The sequence below is a fragment of the Sebastes fasciatus genome, chromosome 5, assembly GCF_043250625.1.
Source record: "Sebastes fasciatus isolate fSebFas1 chromosome 5, fSebFas1.pri, whole genome shotgun sequence".
In the NCBI taxonomy this organism is placed as follows: Eukaryota; Metazoa; Chordata; class Actinopteri; order Perciformes; family Sebastidae; genus Sebastes; species Sebastes fasciatus.
The window spans coordinates 37,117,031-37,135,646 of NC_133799.1; the positions used below are offsets into that span (position 1 = coordinate 37,117,031).

At 42.5% G+C, this 18,616-nt stretch overlaps 2 protein-coding genes across 17 annotated transcripts in view; both read right to left on the reverse strand.

Annotated features, from left to right (window-relative positions):
- The window catches only part of ptprfa (protein tyrosine phosphatase receptor type Fa), a 452,868-nt gene that overhangs the window by 372,250 nt on the left and 62,002 nt on the right, over nucleotides 1-18,616 (reverse strand). The gene's annotated exons all lie outside the window — the stretch shown is intronic.
- On the reverse strand, nucleotides 1,205-3,677 carry LOC141768358 (uncharacterized). The gene is made up of 2 exons (XM_074636605.1): nucleotides 3,459-3,677; nucleotides 1,205-3,313 (listed from the first exon to the last, which is right to left on the reverse strand). Exon 2 carries the CDS (start codon nucleotides 3,233-3,235, stop codon nucleotides 1,505-1,507), a length of 1,731 nt encoding a protein of 576 aa, XP_074492706.1. The 5' UTR covers nucleotides 3,236-3,313; nucleotides 3,459-3,677; the 3' UTR covers nucleotides 1,205-1,504.

Below are 18,616 nucleotides of genomic sequence, written 5' to 3' on the forward strand. Positions count from 1 at the left end.
ACGTTATTGTCTCGTTACCGACCGGGTGCCGGTGTCTTCCTGCTCTCTCCGGCTGCGGGCGGAGGGAGACGAGTTTCTTGCTGCGGAGCCCCACTGCCTCAGCCTGCGCTGAGGCAGGAGAAGCAAACACAGTATCAGCATTGATTCATGGAGAGACCTCTGTCTGGTCAGCTAACATTACTGCCAAGCAGCTGAAATATAGAGTGATATTGTGGTTTTAGCTGACGTTTGTCGCCTCACTGTGTTGAGCGATGCTCGTTCATATCTATGTAGAGCGAGCACAAGCACGAGCCCAACGCTGACTTTCGTTGATTTCACAGCCACAGGTGTCGCTGTTAACAAGCATTTCTGAAAGTTACAAATAGTCCCTTTAAATATTTGCTTTGATTAAAAGAAATCTTGGCAAGCTGCTTAGAGCTAGTGTTAGGAAGTTAAACAGGTCATAATTCTCTCTCTTATACAGTATCTATTTTATATTGATGTGATATTAACATAATCACTTCCTGTATTAGATTGTTTTGTCCACCTTTACACCGTCACTGTGTGTGTTCTTTCCACCTTGAGTGATGGAGATGCTTTCCAGCTCTCTCACAGTCTCTTGTTGACCTGGTAAACTCACCTGAACCTGTCTGCAGAATGCGGACAGCCGTGGTGTCCCTCACATTTATAGGCTTATTGAATGAACTAATGTATGAGTTATCTTTACGCTTAAAAACACACGTCCCCCCCACCCCCTTAAAATAACCTCATTTATTGTCATTGAATAAGAGTGCATTTATGTTTCTAGTAAAACAAAACACCATCATTGTGATACAGTATGTCTTGTACACCTTACAGTGAAGGTGTCAGTAAATAAATATCTAAACATAATAAATAAGGTTTAATGATCTTTAATTACAACAGTTCTGATCGGTCAGGAATAGGCGTGGTTTTAAATATTAATAGCTATTTACAGACTGTGTGGGCTAAAACACACAAGAAGCCTGATTCTCCTTTACAATAATTCTCTACATGTTTACAATCAGGCAGGTAAACTCATTAAAATATGCAATAATTAAGATCAGTGTACATGATGGAAGAGAGTGTGCAAAACACACTTTTCTTTGTACTTTATTTTTGTACTTTATACAAATTCACTGAATCAGCAGAACTTCAGTCTGAGTTGAATATTTACAGCAAATGATGAGAGAAATGAGCAGAAATGAATTCATATTATTCATTTATATTATTATTTATTTAATTTAATTAGATGTTCATTATTATGCACTGATTGTGGGAGAACTGGATCACCCAGATCGAACCCGTGCGTAACACAACAGTAGACAACACTGACTACTGCGGTGGCGCTGAGAGCTCAAGCCCTCGCATTCATTCAGAAGGAAAAAGTCAATTTTTCCTTCAAGATGAATGACACATTGAAGACGTTTTTTATCTATAGAATAAGTCCAATTATTCACTATATGTGGGATAAACCGGAGCTCCCGGAGAAAACCCATAAACCACTTTACCACCTCGTCATGGCGGCGAGCATAGAAGAGAAGCACCTGCACATGCAGGACCTCTGCCTCGGCGGTGCCATCAGGTGACCTTTGACGGCGGAGGCGATACACTCTCCGACTGCCGGTTGACCCCCTTTCAAGGACACCAGCACCCACATCGCATTGCCCCACGTCTTAATCAGGTCCCTGTAAATGGCCTTTTCGAGGTTTTCCAATGTTTCTGGGCTGGTATCGAAATCGAGACCCTCGACTTCGGCCCACGTTTGTTCAAAAAGGCGCTGGATGATGTCGTGGACGTTTGAAAGGGTCCAGGTCACTTTTGCCTTCTTGAAGATCCGCGTGACCAGCCTCTCCAAGATCACCTCGACGCAGTTTTTTTTTTGTTCGTTCCGCGCTCGCCGTGCAGAGTCATCACGAAAAACCGGGGCAGGCGGTGCAGCGATTGCCAAAGGTTTCTTGGCCCTGGGCTTGGTCCCCAGTATGGCGTGTCTCATATTGTCGACGAGGTCGTCGGACTGAAAGATCTGCCACCATCTGGCCAGACACAGGAAACCGAGCACCTTCCGCTGCAAGTCGGCGCGCATGTTGGCACGTATCACCGGCTCGGGGATGATCTCTGGCCCATGTGTGATGTGTGTGTAGAGGAGATCACTTAAGACCTTTGTGAACTCCAAGACTCGACCGGGGGGAATGTTTAGGAGCGGAGTGCCGAGTCCCAGAAGATCGCAGTTTTCTGTTTTTTTCATCAGATCGTTAATCTTCTTTGTGAGAGACTTTGCCGACTCCCGGCTGTGAATTTTGGAGCCCCGCTGGAATCTTTTCCTCATCTGTGCCACTATGCGATGGATGCACGTTTTGGCAAAGCACTTTGCCAAAAGCTTCTTAATTTTGCTTCCGATGCTTTTCTTGGAGCGTTTCCTCTTCTGCTCTGGCGGAGTCGATCTTACAGCATCTTTGGCGATACTCCGAGCGATTTCTTCCGCGACGTCTTCAATCTCCCGAGAGTTTTGAGATTGCATCAGCGCGTACTCGGAGTCCGGCACGTCAACCAAGAGAGGGTCCGTGATGTCGTTCAACTGCTTCTTGATGATGATTGTGACATACGTGATGTCTTTCATCGCAATCACGACGTCCGACGAAGGCGTTACCGCATGGCGGTCTTCGGCATCTGAGGGTTCCGGTTCCACATCTGATTGTTCGCAGATGGTCCTCTGCTTGCGCGGTCGAGGCGAGAACACCGACTTCATCTTGCCGATGAACGCCTGGCACATTTTGCAGGCGTGCAGAATCATGTTGTTGAGTCTGCTGGGAGGTGTGAGGCGCTGAACTATGCCCTCGGGGCTGGAGAGGGCACTTCGGACGCTCTCCGAAACCTCTTCAGAGATCAATGTCGTCAAGCTTTTGGAGCTCGGACACTGAACCGAGACGTCGACGCCCAGAGCTTCGGCAAAACCCTGAGAGATTGTGTCGCCCAGATTGATTTGGACGTCGTCCTCAGACGCCAGGGTCGTGCTCCCGAGAGATTTCAGGAAAGATTTTGTCAAGGCCGCTGTCATGTCCAACAGCAACTCTCCCATCATGGTCATAGTGGCGTCGTCGGGGCTGCCGGATTTCAAAAATCCCCACTGATCCGCCGTCATCCCCTTAAAGAAGGAGTTGAGCAGCTTGGAAACAACGCGACGGACGTTGAACTCGGGCATGATGGCTTCTGGCTGGGAAGTTCTTGATGATACCATGATGCTGATTTACGGTCAATTCTTGTCGATGCTTTGTGGTTTTTGGAGAGAAATTCACTGCTTCTCTCAGTAGAAAGTCTGATGAGTGAAAATAATCGTTAGTTGCAGCCCTAATTATTATTAACTAACATGTAAGCTGCATTTAAATGTTGAGGCTAATTTTAACGGCTTTATATACTGTTGGGAGGTGTAATCTAAAGCAATGCATTCATAAAATTCATACCTCTTCCTCTTGAGACAACTGCTTCTCTCAGTCAATGTGTTTTGTCTGATCGAGTCTTCAGATTCAACTACAGTTGTGTGATTCTGGGACTCTCTCCTGAATGTCACTCCTTTATGATGTCACCGCTCCTTTCTGATGTCACCACTCCTTTAATTCATCAGTGTTCCATCTAGTGATGTCACGATGCAGTGATGATGTCACCACTGCTGTGATGTCACCCAAACACACCTGCACACACACCTGCACACTGCACACACACACACACACACATGCACACTACACAAAAACGTGCACACACGTGCACACTACTCACACACATGCTCACACTACACACACATGCACACACGAGCACACCACACACACACACTACATACACACATGTGCACACACACATTAACGTCTCGTTTGGGCCCTCACTGCATTATAAAATAAAAGGACAACATAACATCTCCTTCAAACAACTGGATTTATTCAAGGTTCTCACCAAAAACTACATTTTACGAGATTACATTTGAACGCATCATGATAACGTAGTAATTTACCTTCACCAGATAGTCATTATTCCTGAGCAGACTTTGAACACCTCATAATTATAATTCAATGGCACCTCCGTTAACGTTGGTATCTACAGTATTTAGCCAATCAGGACTGTGCTGCCCACCAGCTGCTAACAGCTAACGTTGCTAACTCTCCTACTGCTGATTTCAACACAGGTTCGTTGTTCGCAGTGAAGCATTATCAGGGAAAAACAGGGTGCGTCCTCTCAGGTTTAGTAATGCCACGTTGAGCTTTTTTTTCTCTCTGCCGTGTCTCCGGTCCAAAACAAACTGAAACATGATACAGTGTGCGTACGCATCATTGTGCAGCGTAACTGTGGGAAAGCATCAATAAGAGGAACCGATTGCCACGGAGGCATGAGATGCCAAGAAAGCAGACAACTACGGTTCTCTATTCCCATCACTGGCATTTTCCCTGCCTGCCAAAGTGGCGGATGTCCTGATGATTTCAGACCCTGCGGATAACTATTTACTTACTTACTTATTTATTAAACTTTTTGCATGGGTGCTTCCCAGATGAGCATAAAGTGAGCGATAGACATAAATGGAATTTAGAAAAATCCAGCACACAGATTTTGAGAGCAATCTCAAACTTTTTCATGTCAAGGATCCAAAATGGAGTCCAACAGACCACAGACCATGGATGTAGAAGAGGGTCCAATAGACCACAGACCATGGACATAGAAGAGGGTCCAACAGACCACAGACCATGGATGTAGAAGAGGGTCCAATAGACCACAGACCATGGATGTAGAAGAGGGTCCAATAGACCACAGACCATGGATGTAGAAGAGGTTGTGTCCTGTGCTTTTGCCCGAGGAAAATAACTCCAGATTTGACTTATAGTGAATTTTACAACTTTTAGGACATAATGATTTAAATGAGGGCTATTTAAGTGTGTGCACTTGGAAGTTACCAAGACGGCGACGGCCGGAGCCACCCACTTTGAGCTTCACAACGGCTCTTCAGAATCCTATGGGTAACATCACGGAGACTACGTCCATATTTTATACAGTCTATGGTGTCAACGCACAGTAAAGGGCAGCGGCGCTGTCTCATCCACGTCAAAACCCATGCACCCGTTGTAATTTATTTATACAGACACTGCCTTGAGTTGACATTCGTCACCTCTCTAGAAAGGCAGGCAGCAATTTTATTACATTCAATCTCCGGATAGGTACATCATCTCAGCTACTGCATGTTTACTGTTTACTGCTTCTGTATGCTGCAGGTGTCAGTTAATGTATGTCAGGTCGAATGGTGCAACACTATAGTGGCCAGTGTGTTGCACTTAAAGAGTATTAAGCCACAGTTTCAGCTCTGTGAGGCTGTAATGCTCATTGTTAAGAGACTCAGGATGCGACACCCTCATTTGTGTCAAAGTCCTACTCATCATACCGCGTCGCGTTGCGGCTGCGTGGCGTGCTGGCTGCGTGATTCACGCGTCGGGTGTTCACACCAGCTGCGTGTCAGCTGTGTTTCTGCTGCTGCAGCTGCTGCTGTCAGCCCTTTCTTTCTACATAGAGTTTGCCTTTCATAATGGCCATTTTATTTCATTATAAATATAATTTATATTTATTTTAGACAGAGAAAGGTTAAAAAACGTGTGGTAATTTGTAAATAATAGTAATAATCCACAATTAAAACCCCGTACTATATTCATTCATGAAGCTCTCCAAGTCACTGCATGTTCTACAACACTGTCCTGCACATATTTCAGAATAAAAGCCTTGTGTTAACAAATGAAGGAATTCTGTCCACTCAAATTTGAAATGAGAGCAGGAAATATTGATTGTCTTTACTTTTTTTCATCTCTGTAACATATTCTACAGATAGAGACATTGAAACTGTAGTAATGTTGCTGGTATGATGTGAATATAGAGTCAATAGATCACTTTCCCTGTGTGTTGTTGCTGTTAACCACGCGACTCGCATCAAAAATAGGCGAGACCTTGAATGTCTAGAAGAGACGCAGCTGACATGCAGCCAAGCCGTGTCTCACGCCGGCAGTGTAAAATAAAAAAAAACAAGCGGTAACGCAGCCACCACGCACTGCTGACGTTACCAGTGTGGACGAGGGCTTACATTTATTATGTTGTAACTACAAACAAACAATTTAGTAATATAAGAACATAATTTGTAGGAGACAGGGTTTCTGTATCGGGGCTTATTTTCCTCATCAAGGAAAAGGATGGACCAATATGTCAACCTCAATTATAAACAGTGACTCACTTCATTCAGCATTATAGCAGAAAGCAGACAACAGTGAGCTTAAATTTCTCATATAAAGTTAGCCTTAAATGCAAGTTCAGCATTATAGGTTGCCGACTTATTTTACTCATGGATGAATTAAATAGAACACACTAACTGTTGCAGTTTTGAAACTATATAACATCAGTTCATTAATGCAAGTTAGTGAAGGTAGAAAAACAATGGTATCATATTGAGATATTGGGACTTTGGATATTGTGTTGAGATGTTTCTCTTTGTCTAGGGGAGACTCCACAGAAAATATTAATGAGGCTGGGGAGGGCGAATCTTTTGAAAGAAATGGAAAAACGGTTCAGCCCCCCCTCCCCTCTTCCAATCATTTTTTGTACAGTCCCTTATACATGTGTATATTCACTGTAAACAAATGTGACCGTAGTAGATGTGACTGTGACTCTTCCCCATTTCCCTAATTGGTGTCTCTAAAAGCCACTACATTTCCCTTACGTCCAGTTGCTTCCTGTTCCCCTTCTCCTCCCTCGCTGTGGCTCTACTGAACTGAACAGACATATTCAAGCATCTCCACTAAAAAGAAACGCTGCGGTGCTGTTCCTGTTTGTGCTAATGTAACATGTAGTGTAGAGACCAGGTGAAGCTTAAAAAATAGGCTTAAAAATAGAAATATACATAAACTACAGTGGAAGCCGCTTATCATGATCATGTCTGTCCGGGTCAAATTGATCACTGTAAGCGGGTGATTATTATAACCACATTTTTGTTGTTGTGCATCATTTCTCATGCAGAGTATCATCTGATTCATCCATCCATTATCTGTAACTGCTTATCCCATTCTGGGTCGCGGGGGGGCTGGAGTCGATCCCAGCTGATATTGGGTGAAGATGGAGTACACCCTGGACAGGTCGCCAGCTTATCACAGGGCTGACATATAGAGACAGACAACCATTCACACTCACATTGGTCCACGAGGCAAAGTATCACAGGAGTAAAGTAAAAAACAACACTCAAATTCAACTAACGTTAGTCTAACATAGTGTTAAAATGTTTTACCGTATGTTTTCATGTATGAAAAGATCAAAAATGAACACTGTAAGCGGACTACTTGATTATTATAACCAAATTATTTAAACAGCATTAAATATATATGTAGCCCGGTGTAAAACAGTCAGGGACTAAAACAAGTTTGCCTAATAAAGTTAGGTGGATAAATCCAGTAAAGAAATTAAACTGAAAGTAATTTAGTTTAATGAAGAAAGAACAAAGGTTTAATTAAAAAGTAATCTAATCATAAATAAGGTAGGATGTAAATGTGTTAATGAGTAGCTCAAAATAAATAGATCTATATTGTTTTAAGGTAAACAGTGGATTCAAACTAAGTGAAAAATACACAGACTGTGCCTTTAGTTTCAGCTATTTTGTTTGTGATTGGTTATCAGTCAATGACACCTGTGGTGATTGGCTGTAGTTAAGGAAGAGAACCAGTAGGGGGCGGGAGTAGAGAAAAACACGGAGAAGAGAGACGCGGAGAAAGGAGATGAGAAGAATGGAAAACGGAGAACAGACGTAGGAGAAGAGAGAACGAAGGAGTGGGAAGAACGCTAGGTTTGATAGCCTGGTGAAGTGAATGTTTTATGTAAACAGTAGAAAAGTGTAGCTGTGAACTATCACACCGTTTTGCTTTTATCACAGTGGATTAAGTGAATGTTTGGTGTGAGCTGTGTCGCTGCTATGCTAACGTCAGTAAGTTGCTAGCCACGAGGACGGCGTTGCTAACTGAAGACTGTTTGCCACGTGAAGAGGACGCTTACTCGCTGTGAGGAAGCCTGTTGCTCGCTACGTGAGGAGGACGGTTTGCCTGCTTCGTGACGGGGATTTCGTTTCCGCTGCCACTGGATTCATCTCTCGGACCTGAACTGTTTTTCCCGAACTACGAACTGTTTCTTCAAGGAAGACTTCGAACTGTAAGTTGGACTTTTCACGTCTTTGTTCGCTGAGGATAAGGATTTGGGCGGCCGCACCACACCCGAGCAACGTACAGGCCTGCTACTTTTATTATTTTGCGTGCGTGCGTGTGTGAGTGTGTGTGTGGGCCCACAGAAATGTTTAGAGTCTAATTGAGTTCAGTGTTGGATCTGAAGTTGTTTATTTTCTATAGGGGAATAGTGGTAAAAAGAAAAGGGAAGAAATAGGATTTTCAAAGGGAATCTAAGTTGATTTAAGTGTGTTGTTAAAGTATATTTGTGTAAGCCAATTCAGTTTTGCCAGTAACTGGCCAGGTCATTTAAGTGTTGCTAACTAATTGTTCAGATAATCTGATAACTTCAGTGTGGTCTAATATTGCAAGTGTTTATTTTTTGGGATTTTAAAGGGGCATAAAGTGTGTTATAATTGTTATTTTTTCTTTGCACAAAAAGGGTAAATATTATTTGTACATTACTAAAAACGGTCAGTAAACTATTATTTTTCATTCAGAGAAGTTGTCTGGGGTCAGTTATTTAAAATACATCACTGTGAGTGTAAATAGATTGTGTATCACTAGGGTAATATCATTTTCACCCACAACAGGTAAACCTTTTTTGGTAGCTACCTTAAGAAACCGAACTCAAACACCCCTTCATCTTAGTTTAAGGTTATTTATAGCTACTATAGCGTGTTGGGGTGCTACATATATAAGCGGTTGATCACTGTAACTGCAAATAAATCATTGACATTGCGAGCGTGGGGTTATACCCATATCTTAAAGGGACTTTATGTAAGAATCAGAATGTCTTGTTAACAGCGACACCTGTAGCCGTTAAGTCAACTAAATTCAGCGTCCTGTTGCTCGCGCTCGCTCTACATAGACATGAACGAGCACTGCTCAAAACAGTGAGGCGACACATGTCAGCTAAAAGCACAATATCACTATATTTCAGCTGCTTGGCAGTAATGTTAGCTGACCAGACGAAGGTCTCTCCATGAATCAATGCTGATACTGTGTTTCCTGCTTCAGCCTCCCGACCGCCGTCAGAAGGAACAGGGGAGACACCGCAGCCCCAGTCGGAGACGATAACTTTACTCTCTCCGGAGCCCCGTCTATTCACTCAGCAGCAGGAAACAACACAGGAAACCTCTGTTGGTCTGGAGGAGCTGCAGCAGTTATTTCTGCACAAACGTCCACTTAGATATTCTCAGAGCTCAACTAACTCTTCTGCAGTGTGGAGTGAGCGCACATGCACGTGAGAGGTGGAGCGAGAGAGCGAGCGCGGTGTGTGAATGAAGGCAAGCAGGCAGAGGAGCAGAGTACAGCAGAGACTCCGGTCCTGGAGACCAAAGCTACGGTCTCCCCCGCGTCCTCCGACCGCGGCCAACACTGTTTAACAGACGGGCTTCACTAGATACAACCAAGAGGTTTTGGTGCTTCACTGTAGTTTGTGTTGGAGTCCGAGTCTGAACAGCGTAGCCACACGCGAGTGCGCATGGGACACCGACCCGCAATGATTTATATGTTAGGTTTTTACAAACAGTACCTTTAAGCCAAGTGCAATTAAAAACACCATTTTAAAACTATTCTATCCACACTGACCTTAAATTGTAGAATAATGACAAATAGCAGCAACCGGGGATTTGTTTTTACGTCATGCATTAATCCAGAACTATAGTAATTCCTAAGGTACTCAGTACCACTGAAACCACACTTTTGCACCCAAATGACCCGTCGCCTCTAGCTCTGTGTGGTAAAGGTGTATGCTTTGCGTCATAGTGAACGATGAATATAAAGTCAGCGTGTTTCATTTGTTTCCATTACTTATCGGCTGTATATGCACAGGGACAGGATAAGTAGCTTATTCAGTATCTTGATATACGTCTAGCAGATGTGTTTGTTGTCAGGGTGAGACACCTAAAACAAATTGATCAATGCAAAGTGCAGTGAGCGAGACAGAGCTCGTAAAGCTGAAGTAACTCTCAGTGAGTGGATGTGGTGGAGTTTAGAGGAGGCTGAGATTGGAGATGATGTGTTTGATCTCTGTTCAAGGCTATGCATTCATCAACTTTTGAAGGTGGTGCAGCACTCAAAAGTTTACTTCTTCTTCACCATCTATCACACTGCTGGAAAAGGCTGTATCAGGCTTAGGCAGCGTGTTTATCTGACTCGTTCAGATGTTCACATCTGACTACGATGTCAATGAACTTGTTGATCCTATAAACCAGACATCAGTTGTTTTATATTTATATTTCAATCACTTAATTGACACCCAAACAGAAATTGACTGTTCGCCCAACATGTACCTCAAACAGAAAGGAGACACTAAAACATTACTGTTTTTAGTCGTTTTACAATTTGTTGACAATATAACAACAATATAGAATAGCACCAACCTAGTAGTGTTACTGCAGTACACAACACTCGTATTACTGTAGGCTTGGGCGGTGTCACGGTATATTTAGGAATCCTGACGGTATGATTTTCAACCCAGTCACGAATACAGATGCTCCTCTTTCTATTAAAGAGATACGGAGACGCTGTACTGATGAGATGTATTGTAGTACACAACACGCGCCACCAGAGGTCAGTCTCTACTTGTGGAACAGGGAGTTGAACTGAGAAAGATGGCGACTGCGAGTGGTGGGGATGTTACAGTTACACGTTAAGGGTTGAATGGATGGTCTGAAAGACGCTTGCCCGATTCTGCACATGCGCTTCCTATATTTCAGATCTTTATTTGATAGTAGATCGATTAAATTTCACGTACTCGATCAAATTCGTAACGACCAATTAATCGATCGATGATTAATCGTTAACATCCCTACTTCCTGCTTGAAAAAATTTTATTCACTTATGTATCGCAATTTTTTAATAGATTTTTGAATGCCAGAATCGATATATTTGCTTCATTTGAGTCTATGCGGAGGTTGATAGAAGTTACCGCTTTTATTCTTGTAGTCTGAGTAACATGACATTATATCCATTCCGTCAACAAATCCGTCAACAAAACAAACGGCAATGAGCCAAACGACAAAGCAGCAAACAGCGGAGGGTCAGCGTGGATACGACCTGCACCCCCCCATGTTAAATCCAGCGTGGTAAACACTACACATCCAGTAAAGGATGGAAACACTTTGGGTTTCACACATTGACAGGAAAAGCAGAGCTAGACATCACGGCTAAAGCTGCATGCTAACTGTCATGGACAGGAAACGTTGTCGTATTGCGGTAATGTGCCATCGAGCCGGCTGTCACTCTCATCTCAACTGTAGAGCACCCATATACTGATATTTCTGTTCTCTGCATTCAAACGGCCCCGATGGAGCTGACCATGGATGGATAAAGAGAACAGAGCTAGCGAAGCACTTGGCGAAGTTAATGGAAGTATACACGTGGTTTTCAAAATAAGGTGGGAACTGTATATACAAAATACATATATGGAAATAAGATTAACTGGATTATATTCACCAGAGGTGTAAAACATTACACGTCCCTTGTTGCTGGAAAATAACGGACTTGTAATGTTGCTGGAAATTTTTTATAAATAATACCTAACAATGACTGATATATTTGACTTCATCTCTGACTACATACATGCTAAAAATCAAACATTTTTACTGTATCAATTTATATATATTTCAAAGTAAAATCCCTTTACTTTGAAAGTGTATGAATCAACTTTTTCCCCATGGTCTAGTGTTAAAAAAGTTAACAAAAATTGCAATTAATTGTAACATCGAATCGCAATACCTAAAAGTCGCAATACATATCGAATCGACACCAAAGTATTGTGATAGTATTGAATCGGGAGATAGGTGAATCATCCCAACCCTACTAGATAGCTGTTATGTTATTGTGTTAACCATTCCCTCTCTTTAAAGATACAGCCCTATTAATGTATTATGTGATGAGATAAAGTGGACAGCAGCAACGTTTGTGATTGGGAATCACCCATCCAGTTCTGAGCAGTGTGACAATAAAAAACTCTAAAGACAGACAGTAAAAGGACACGAGAGAAAATTGTTTATCATTAATCCCAGCTCAGAACCAGTTTTTACATTCTGGACAGTATATAAGCAGTGTAAGGACACCTTGTGTTTGCTGTTGATGGGTTACAAACTAACTAGAACTAAACCCCACCCCCCCCACACACACACACACACACACACACTTCCTGTAGACAGAGCTGAAGCGAGGCGGTTGAGACAGAGATAGCAACAGAGCAAACCCAGACAGGGTCATTGTCCTGGTGTTGGTCGTGTCACCTCCTGTGATCCGTCATCGGCGATGTGTCTAACAAGGCAGCTGGCTGAGAGCAGACAGGTATGAGGACAGAGCAGCGTGGCCGGGAGGCCGACACCTGTCAAATTAATGTCCTCTGCTCAGAGCCGCTCGATAAACTCCCAACAGCACCTGATGAAGGATGTGTTCCTGCTGCCCTCATCGATCTCCAGCCCCAATACAAAACACATGTTATTGCTGTAATGTGACACTGCTCAGCTGCTTAACTAATCATTATCAGGTCTATTTTTATATTTCATATTTTGTATTTAATGGTAAATTTATAGTGGCTTCAATTAGTTAATTTTTCTGTTTGTTCGTTATTCTTTCTTTTATTTTTTAGTCCTATCATTCAATAGTGTTATATGCAATCAGGGTTCTGAAATTGGCACCTGTCAAATGTGGGTAATGTGTTGGCAGTGGCGGGTAAAATTGTCAGGCTATCCGCTGCTTTGGCAGGCAGTGAAAACACCAGGGATGGGAATAGTGAATCAGATCCTGTTGAGAACCGGTTCCTAGTTGGTATCTCATGCCTCTGTGACAATCGATTCCTCTATATTGATGCTTTCTGACAGTTACGCATGCACAGTGACGTAACGCCATAGGCAATCTGTATCATGTTTCAATTTGTTTGGGACCAGAGCCATGGCGGAGAGGAAAAAAAAGCGCTAAAAGCACGGCACCACTACTACTACTACTACTAAACCTGAGGGGCGTATCCTATTTTTTCCCTGATAATGCGACACTGTGAACAACAAATCCCTGTTGAAATCGGCAGGAGGAGAGTTAGTAACGTTACCAGTTAGAAGCAGGTGGGCAGCACAGTCCTGATTGGCTAAATAACAGCGCTACTAACGTTAACGACGGTTCCATTGAGTTACATCATGGTGCGTTCAAGCTCTGTTCAGTAAAATGACTATTGGGCTATGACTATTTTGTCACGATACGTTCAAATGTAATCTCGTAAAATGAAGTTTTTGGCGAGAAACTGTTTTTACAGCAATATAAAATAGATATCAGAGAAGGAATTATGACCTGTTTAACTTTCTAACGCTTCGTCCACACTGTTAACGTCAGGAGCACGTGGCGGCTGCATGTCTGCTGCGTTTCTGCTGCTGTCAGCCCTTTCTTTCTACATAGAGTTTGCCTTTCATAATGGCCATTTCATTTCATTATAAATATCATTTATATTTATTTTAGACAGAGAAAGGTTAAGAAACGTGTGGTAATTTGTAAATAATAGTAATAATCCACAATTAAAACTATATACTCGTACTATATTCATTCATGGAGCTCTCCAAGTCACTGCATATTCTACAACAATGTCCGGCACAAATTTCAGAATAAAAGCCTTGTGTTAACAATTTAAGGAATTCTGTCCACAGAAAAAAATGCTTGAGGGCTTTTATTTTGAAATGAAAGAAGGAAGTGTATTTTTTTCATCTCCGTAACATTTTCTACAGATAGAGACATTGAAACTGTAGTAATGTTGCTGATACAATGTTAATATACAGTCAATAGATCACCTTCACTGTCTGTGACATATTTTACAGATGTCAAGACATTGAAACTGTAGTAATGTTGCTGATACGATGTCAATATACAGTCCATAGATCACTTTCACTGTCTGTTGTTGCTGTGAACCGCGTGCGGCTCGCAACCTCGCCGCTCGTGAGACGCTAACCTGTTAACACGGACGCCGAAAGGTAACGCAGCTGTCACGCGCACTTGACGTTCCCAGTGTGGACGAAGCTTAACACTAATGTTAGCTCTAAGCAGCTCATAATACATCATTAAAACTACTGATGCCAAGATTTTAGCAGAAGCTACAGTGTAATTTTGTAATTTACCATGCATATGTTTTTTGTGTAAAATATATTGCACATTGAATGACATCAGATCTAGAATGTTATTCCTTCATTTAGCACAGAGATTTCAAAAGTGGCAGATAGAATTTCTGAGTAGCAGACAAAAGAAATACTTGCCTGCCACAGTGGCAGGAAGTGAAAAAAGCTAATTTCAGACCCTGTATGCAATGCTGTGCCAAATGTTGCATTATTTGTGTGTCCATGTGTGTGCATGACATGTCCTGTCCTTCGTTAGTGCTTGTATGCTTGTGTGTGTTCTCACCAGGCCTGTGGAATGATCCAGCACCATGCTGAGGTGTGTCTGTGTGTGTGTGTGTGTGTGTGTGTGTGTGTGTGTGTGTGCGCGCGCGCGCGTGTGCGCGTGCGTGAGGATGCTGTCCCTAGGTGCTGTCATGGAAGTGCAGAGTCAGCTTTAATAGTCAACCATATCACTCCTCACAGCGACGTGCCCCCCTCCTCCTGGGATAAAAGCTGCCATATTCTCTCTTTATCTGCATACATTATAAGTCACCCAAAAGCAGTGCAGTGCTTTATTGTTTCTATCTGCACACAGACGTCTCTTTCTCACTCAGAACACACTGTTTCTCTTCTTCTGCTCCTCACATCATGTCACATTTCATTTCCCAGTGTCAGCAACAAATTACATTTACTGTTAGTTAGCAGAGATTTCAGTCATTCAGAGAGACACACTGCTTATGGTGGGTGGGAGAGGTGGATGGGTCCAACAAACACAGGACTTTCAATCACTTTGAAGTTACGTTAGTGACGTTTGTAACGTGTTTTCTGTACTTGCTTACGTACGTATTTTACTTAGGTTACGTAGTTTTTTTAAGCACAACCATGATGTTTTTCACTAAACCTAACTAAGCAGTTTTGTTGCCTAAACATAATTTTGACCCCTGTGGTGTATAACTGTAAAAAATGGGGGAAAAAAGCCTAAAATGCGTTATCGTGACACATTGAATGTCCTTAAAATGTTGTGCTATTTATACACCTTCCATGAGATCGGGTTGGATAAACAGATATAGACCCTATTCAGTCTGGTCATGAATGATGAAAACCATTGTAATGAAGCTCAGCATTTACACTGATTACAATAACATGCTTCTCTTACAATAACATGCTTCTCTGGCGCCAACCATAGGAAAAGCAACCACATTGTAACTTTTCTACATAGTTTTTCATACTTGGAATAACAAGCCCGTCTGCACTTTTTAGAGTCGAGTGTTGGTTTACTATAGTAAAAACGACGATGAATCAATGATTGTGTGAAACTTTTTTTTTTGTGAAATGCACAGAACGCAAAGACTCATGTCGGACTTGGTGTGAAAGGTTTGAACGCGAAAAATTGTCAACGAATATTCTACATTTTCGTTTTTTCGTGAAAAGGCCTTAAGAGTCGCTGACTGTCAGTTTGTTTGACAATTTTAGGTACTTAATTTATTTCATTTTCACTAATGCATTTTTTATGATTTTCTATGACCTTTTCGATCATGGGAAAACATCATGGTTTGGCTTAAAATAAGTCCTTAAACTAAGTATAAAATAAGTACGTAAACAATGGAACATAAGTACAGAAAACACGTAAAAAAAAAAAGTCATAATGTAACTTAAAAATAACTCAACAACACTTTGGGACATGAACACCGGTCTCCTGGTTGAAAGTCCTGTATTTGTTGGACCCATCCACCTCCCCTCCCACCATAATCAGTCTTTCTAACTTTTTATTCTACGTCAGTAGCTCTGAGCGTAGCATATTCACATGGATGCGTTTACATTGTCAGTACAGAATGACTGAATGAAGAATGAAATGACTTACAAATTGCTGAGTCATTCATACGCCACTTGGTGAGATTGGGCTTAATTACCTGTGCGATAATGGCTCACATGGTAAATTCAACATAATGTACATTTCCACAGCACTAGTTCCATCAGTACAACAATACAGTCGTGTCATTCTCACCACACTGCTTCCCTGAGTTCTCTGACAGAAATACTGTCAACTTTGTCTATCCACACTGGCTACTGACACTGCACAGATATTTCACATTAAAAGTCTTCCAGCTGTTCAAATGGCACAATGTTAGGGTCTTAATGTGACATGACAGCGGGAAGTGTTGAGTTACATTGACAGCAGCTTAACACCGCATGAAGCAAAGTACAATCGATTGGAATTAAATAATTAATGAAAACAACATTTCTGCTAGGGAAGAGAAAGTGAGAGCAGCAGAGTGGTGAGCATGGCATGAGTCATCAAAACAACAGGTAAGCTTGGCAAGGTAAAAAACAGACCCAGATGTCTGGCTCAGAAGGTGGACTTATTGAGACAGTGTGAAACCATTAGCCTCCTGCCTGATTCCCTGTTATTTTGACTACAAAACAAACTGGTGAGAGTCGGGCCAGAGCCTGGAGTCATGTTGGCAGGTGTCACTTACAGTTTCTGTGGCTTTCAGTGGATTATCGAAACAATGGCAGTTAGTATTCCCCTATAGAATTCGGAGACTGATATACTGTAGATATATATAGCTATATATATCTACAGTATATCAGTGGATAAGAGGAGGTTGCTCCTCTATTTTTGAGAGGCAAGAGGGAGATCAAAATATGAAAAAAAGAGCAGTTGGTTGAAATAAATCATTACAAAATGTCATTTATAAAACATTTTTTCTTTCTTCTTTGGAAAAAATCCATTATTCAAATCCTGATTAAAATTCTTCAACATCGACACCTGAAGGCAGCCCGTGTGTGTGAAGTGGTTGTGGGCATCGTGGGGGGTAGACCATGGATTTATAAAGAGAACTGGATATAGCGTTGGAGGCGGGGCCCCGTTCATTCCTATGAAAGTTTCTCAGTGGCGCATGAAGCCTAAATGGCTCAACATCCGCCTGGAAAAGTACCCGGATCTTGGGCTACATGGAACATGCGCAGTAGCGTCTGCTCGGTCACATGACTTGGTCACGGGGTTACAACTTCACGCCGTCGTCACGGCTTGGCGCTCCAGCCTCGGTCTGGGTCTCATTCACATGAACGGAGGGAAGGAAATAACTCTGGATTCAGCTAATAGTGCGTTTTATGACTTTAAAAACAGAATTTTTAGGCTATTTAGGTGTTTGTACTGGGAAGTTGATAAACATCAAAAGAAATTATCCGTTGAGTTACAGACGTCTCTTTCGCAATGTAAATATATGGGCCTTTTTGGGCCACGGAAGTTGTAGTACCGCCGTTTGGCCACTAGGAAAGTCTGTATTGATGACCGGCACACTTCTTGGGGGCTTGGGATAGAGGAGGACGGCAGGACCCCATCCTCCTTTGAGGCGGCACCTCTTCTATCAATTCAATTAATTTTTTTCATGCTTATCTATGATTGGCCAAAACACGTCAAATGACACTCCAAGGGAGGTTATCTTCCCTTGGCTTGTTACCAATCAACAACCAGCAGAATACAAGATTGACAGCATGTTGGTCCAATGATGATTTCCAAATGTAGGCCTGTACAACAGAGTCTAAAGTTTCCCTTTTTTTATCAAGGAGCTACACTATTTGAGTTAGCCGACGCAACAGTTAGCTTGATGTAGCAGCCCTGAAGGATCCGTGCAGCACTCCATCACCCTCACCGGGATCCAGTCCCGGGTTGAGCGGAGAGCAGCAGCATGTCGGGCCGTCGCCCGCCACCGTAGTCTCGCCGCAGGTCGGACGTCTTGAGCGAGGGCCGACACTGCTTGGGGCCCGCGACAGCAGCAGGACCCCGCGGGGAGCGGATGGAGAGTTCCGCTTTGCTGGGGCAGCCTCAGGGCTTGCTGTCAGTTGTCCGGGCTGGACCCACAGCGGGACTCCGTGCTGACATACTCCGCTCATCTGGGATTGGATCCCGGTGTGGGCAACGGACTGCTGTACGGGCAGCAGTTTACAGACAGGCTCCTAGTGACACCTTACGCACACAAGGTTCATTCTCATCCCGAGGCTGCAGTGATTTTTTTTTTTTGAAATCTTAGAAAGTATTGTTTTACTGCTTAATATTTCGTTTTACATTAGAAAGTAGAGAGAAAAGCAGCCAACTAGTGTGTTAATTATAATGTCATGTATATAGCACACAGACAAGTGCTTTCCAGATTAAAAGATTCACAGAATAAAAAATAAAAAAATCTGAATCCCATGTATTCCCCCCTATGTGACAAATAAATTAGGAACATGAGAGCACATCAAGCAGCACTGAGACCATATATGTACACATAAGAAGGAGGTGCAAGTGCAAAGTAAGAG

Bases quoted from the DNA above. Each gene is read 5' to 3' on its own strand.
- LOC141768358 (XM_074636605.1), bottom strand. From the start codon at position 3,235: ATGGTATCATCAAGAACTTCCCAGCCAGAAGCCATCATGCCCGAGTTC.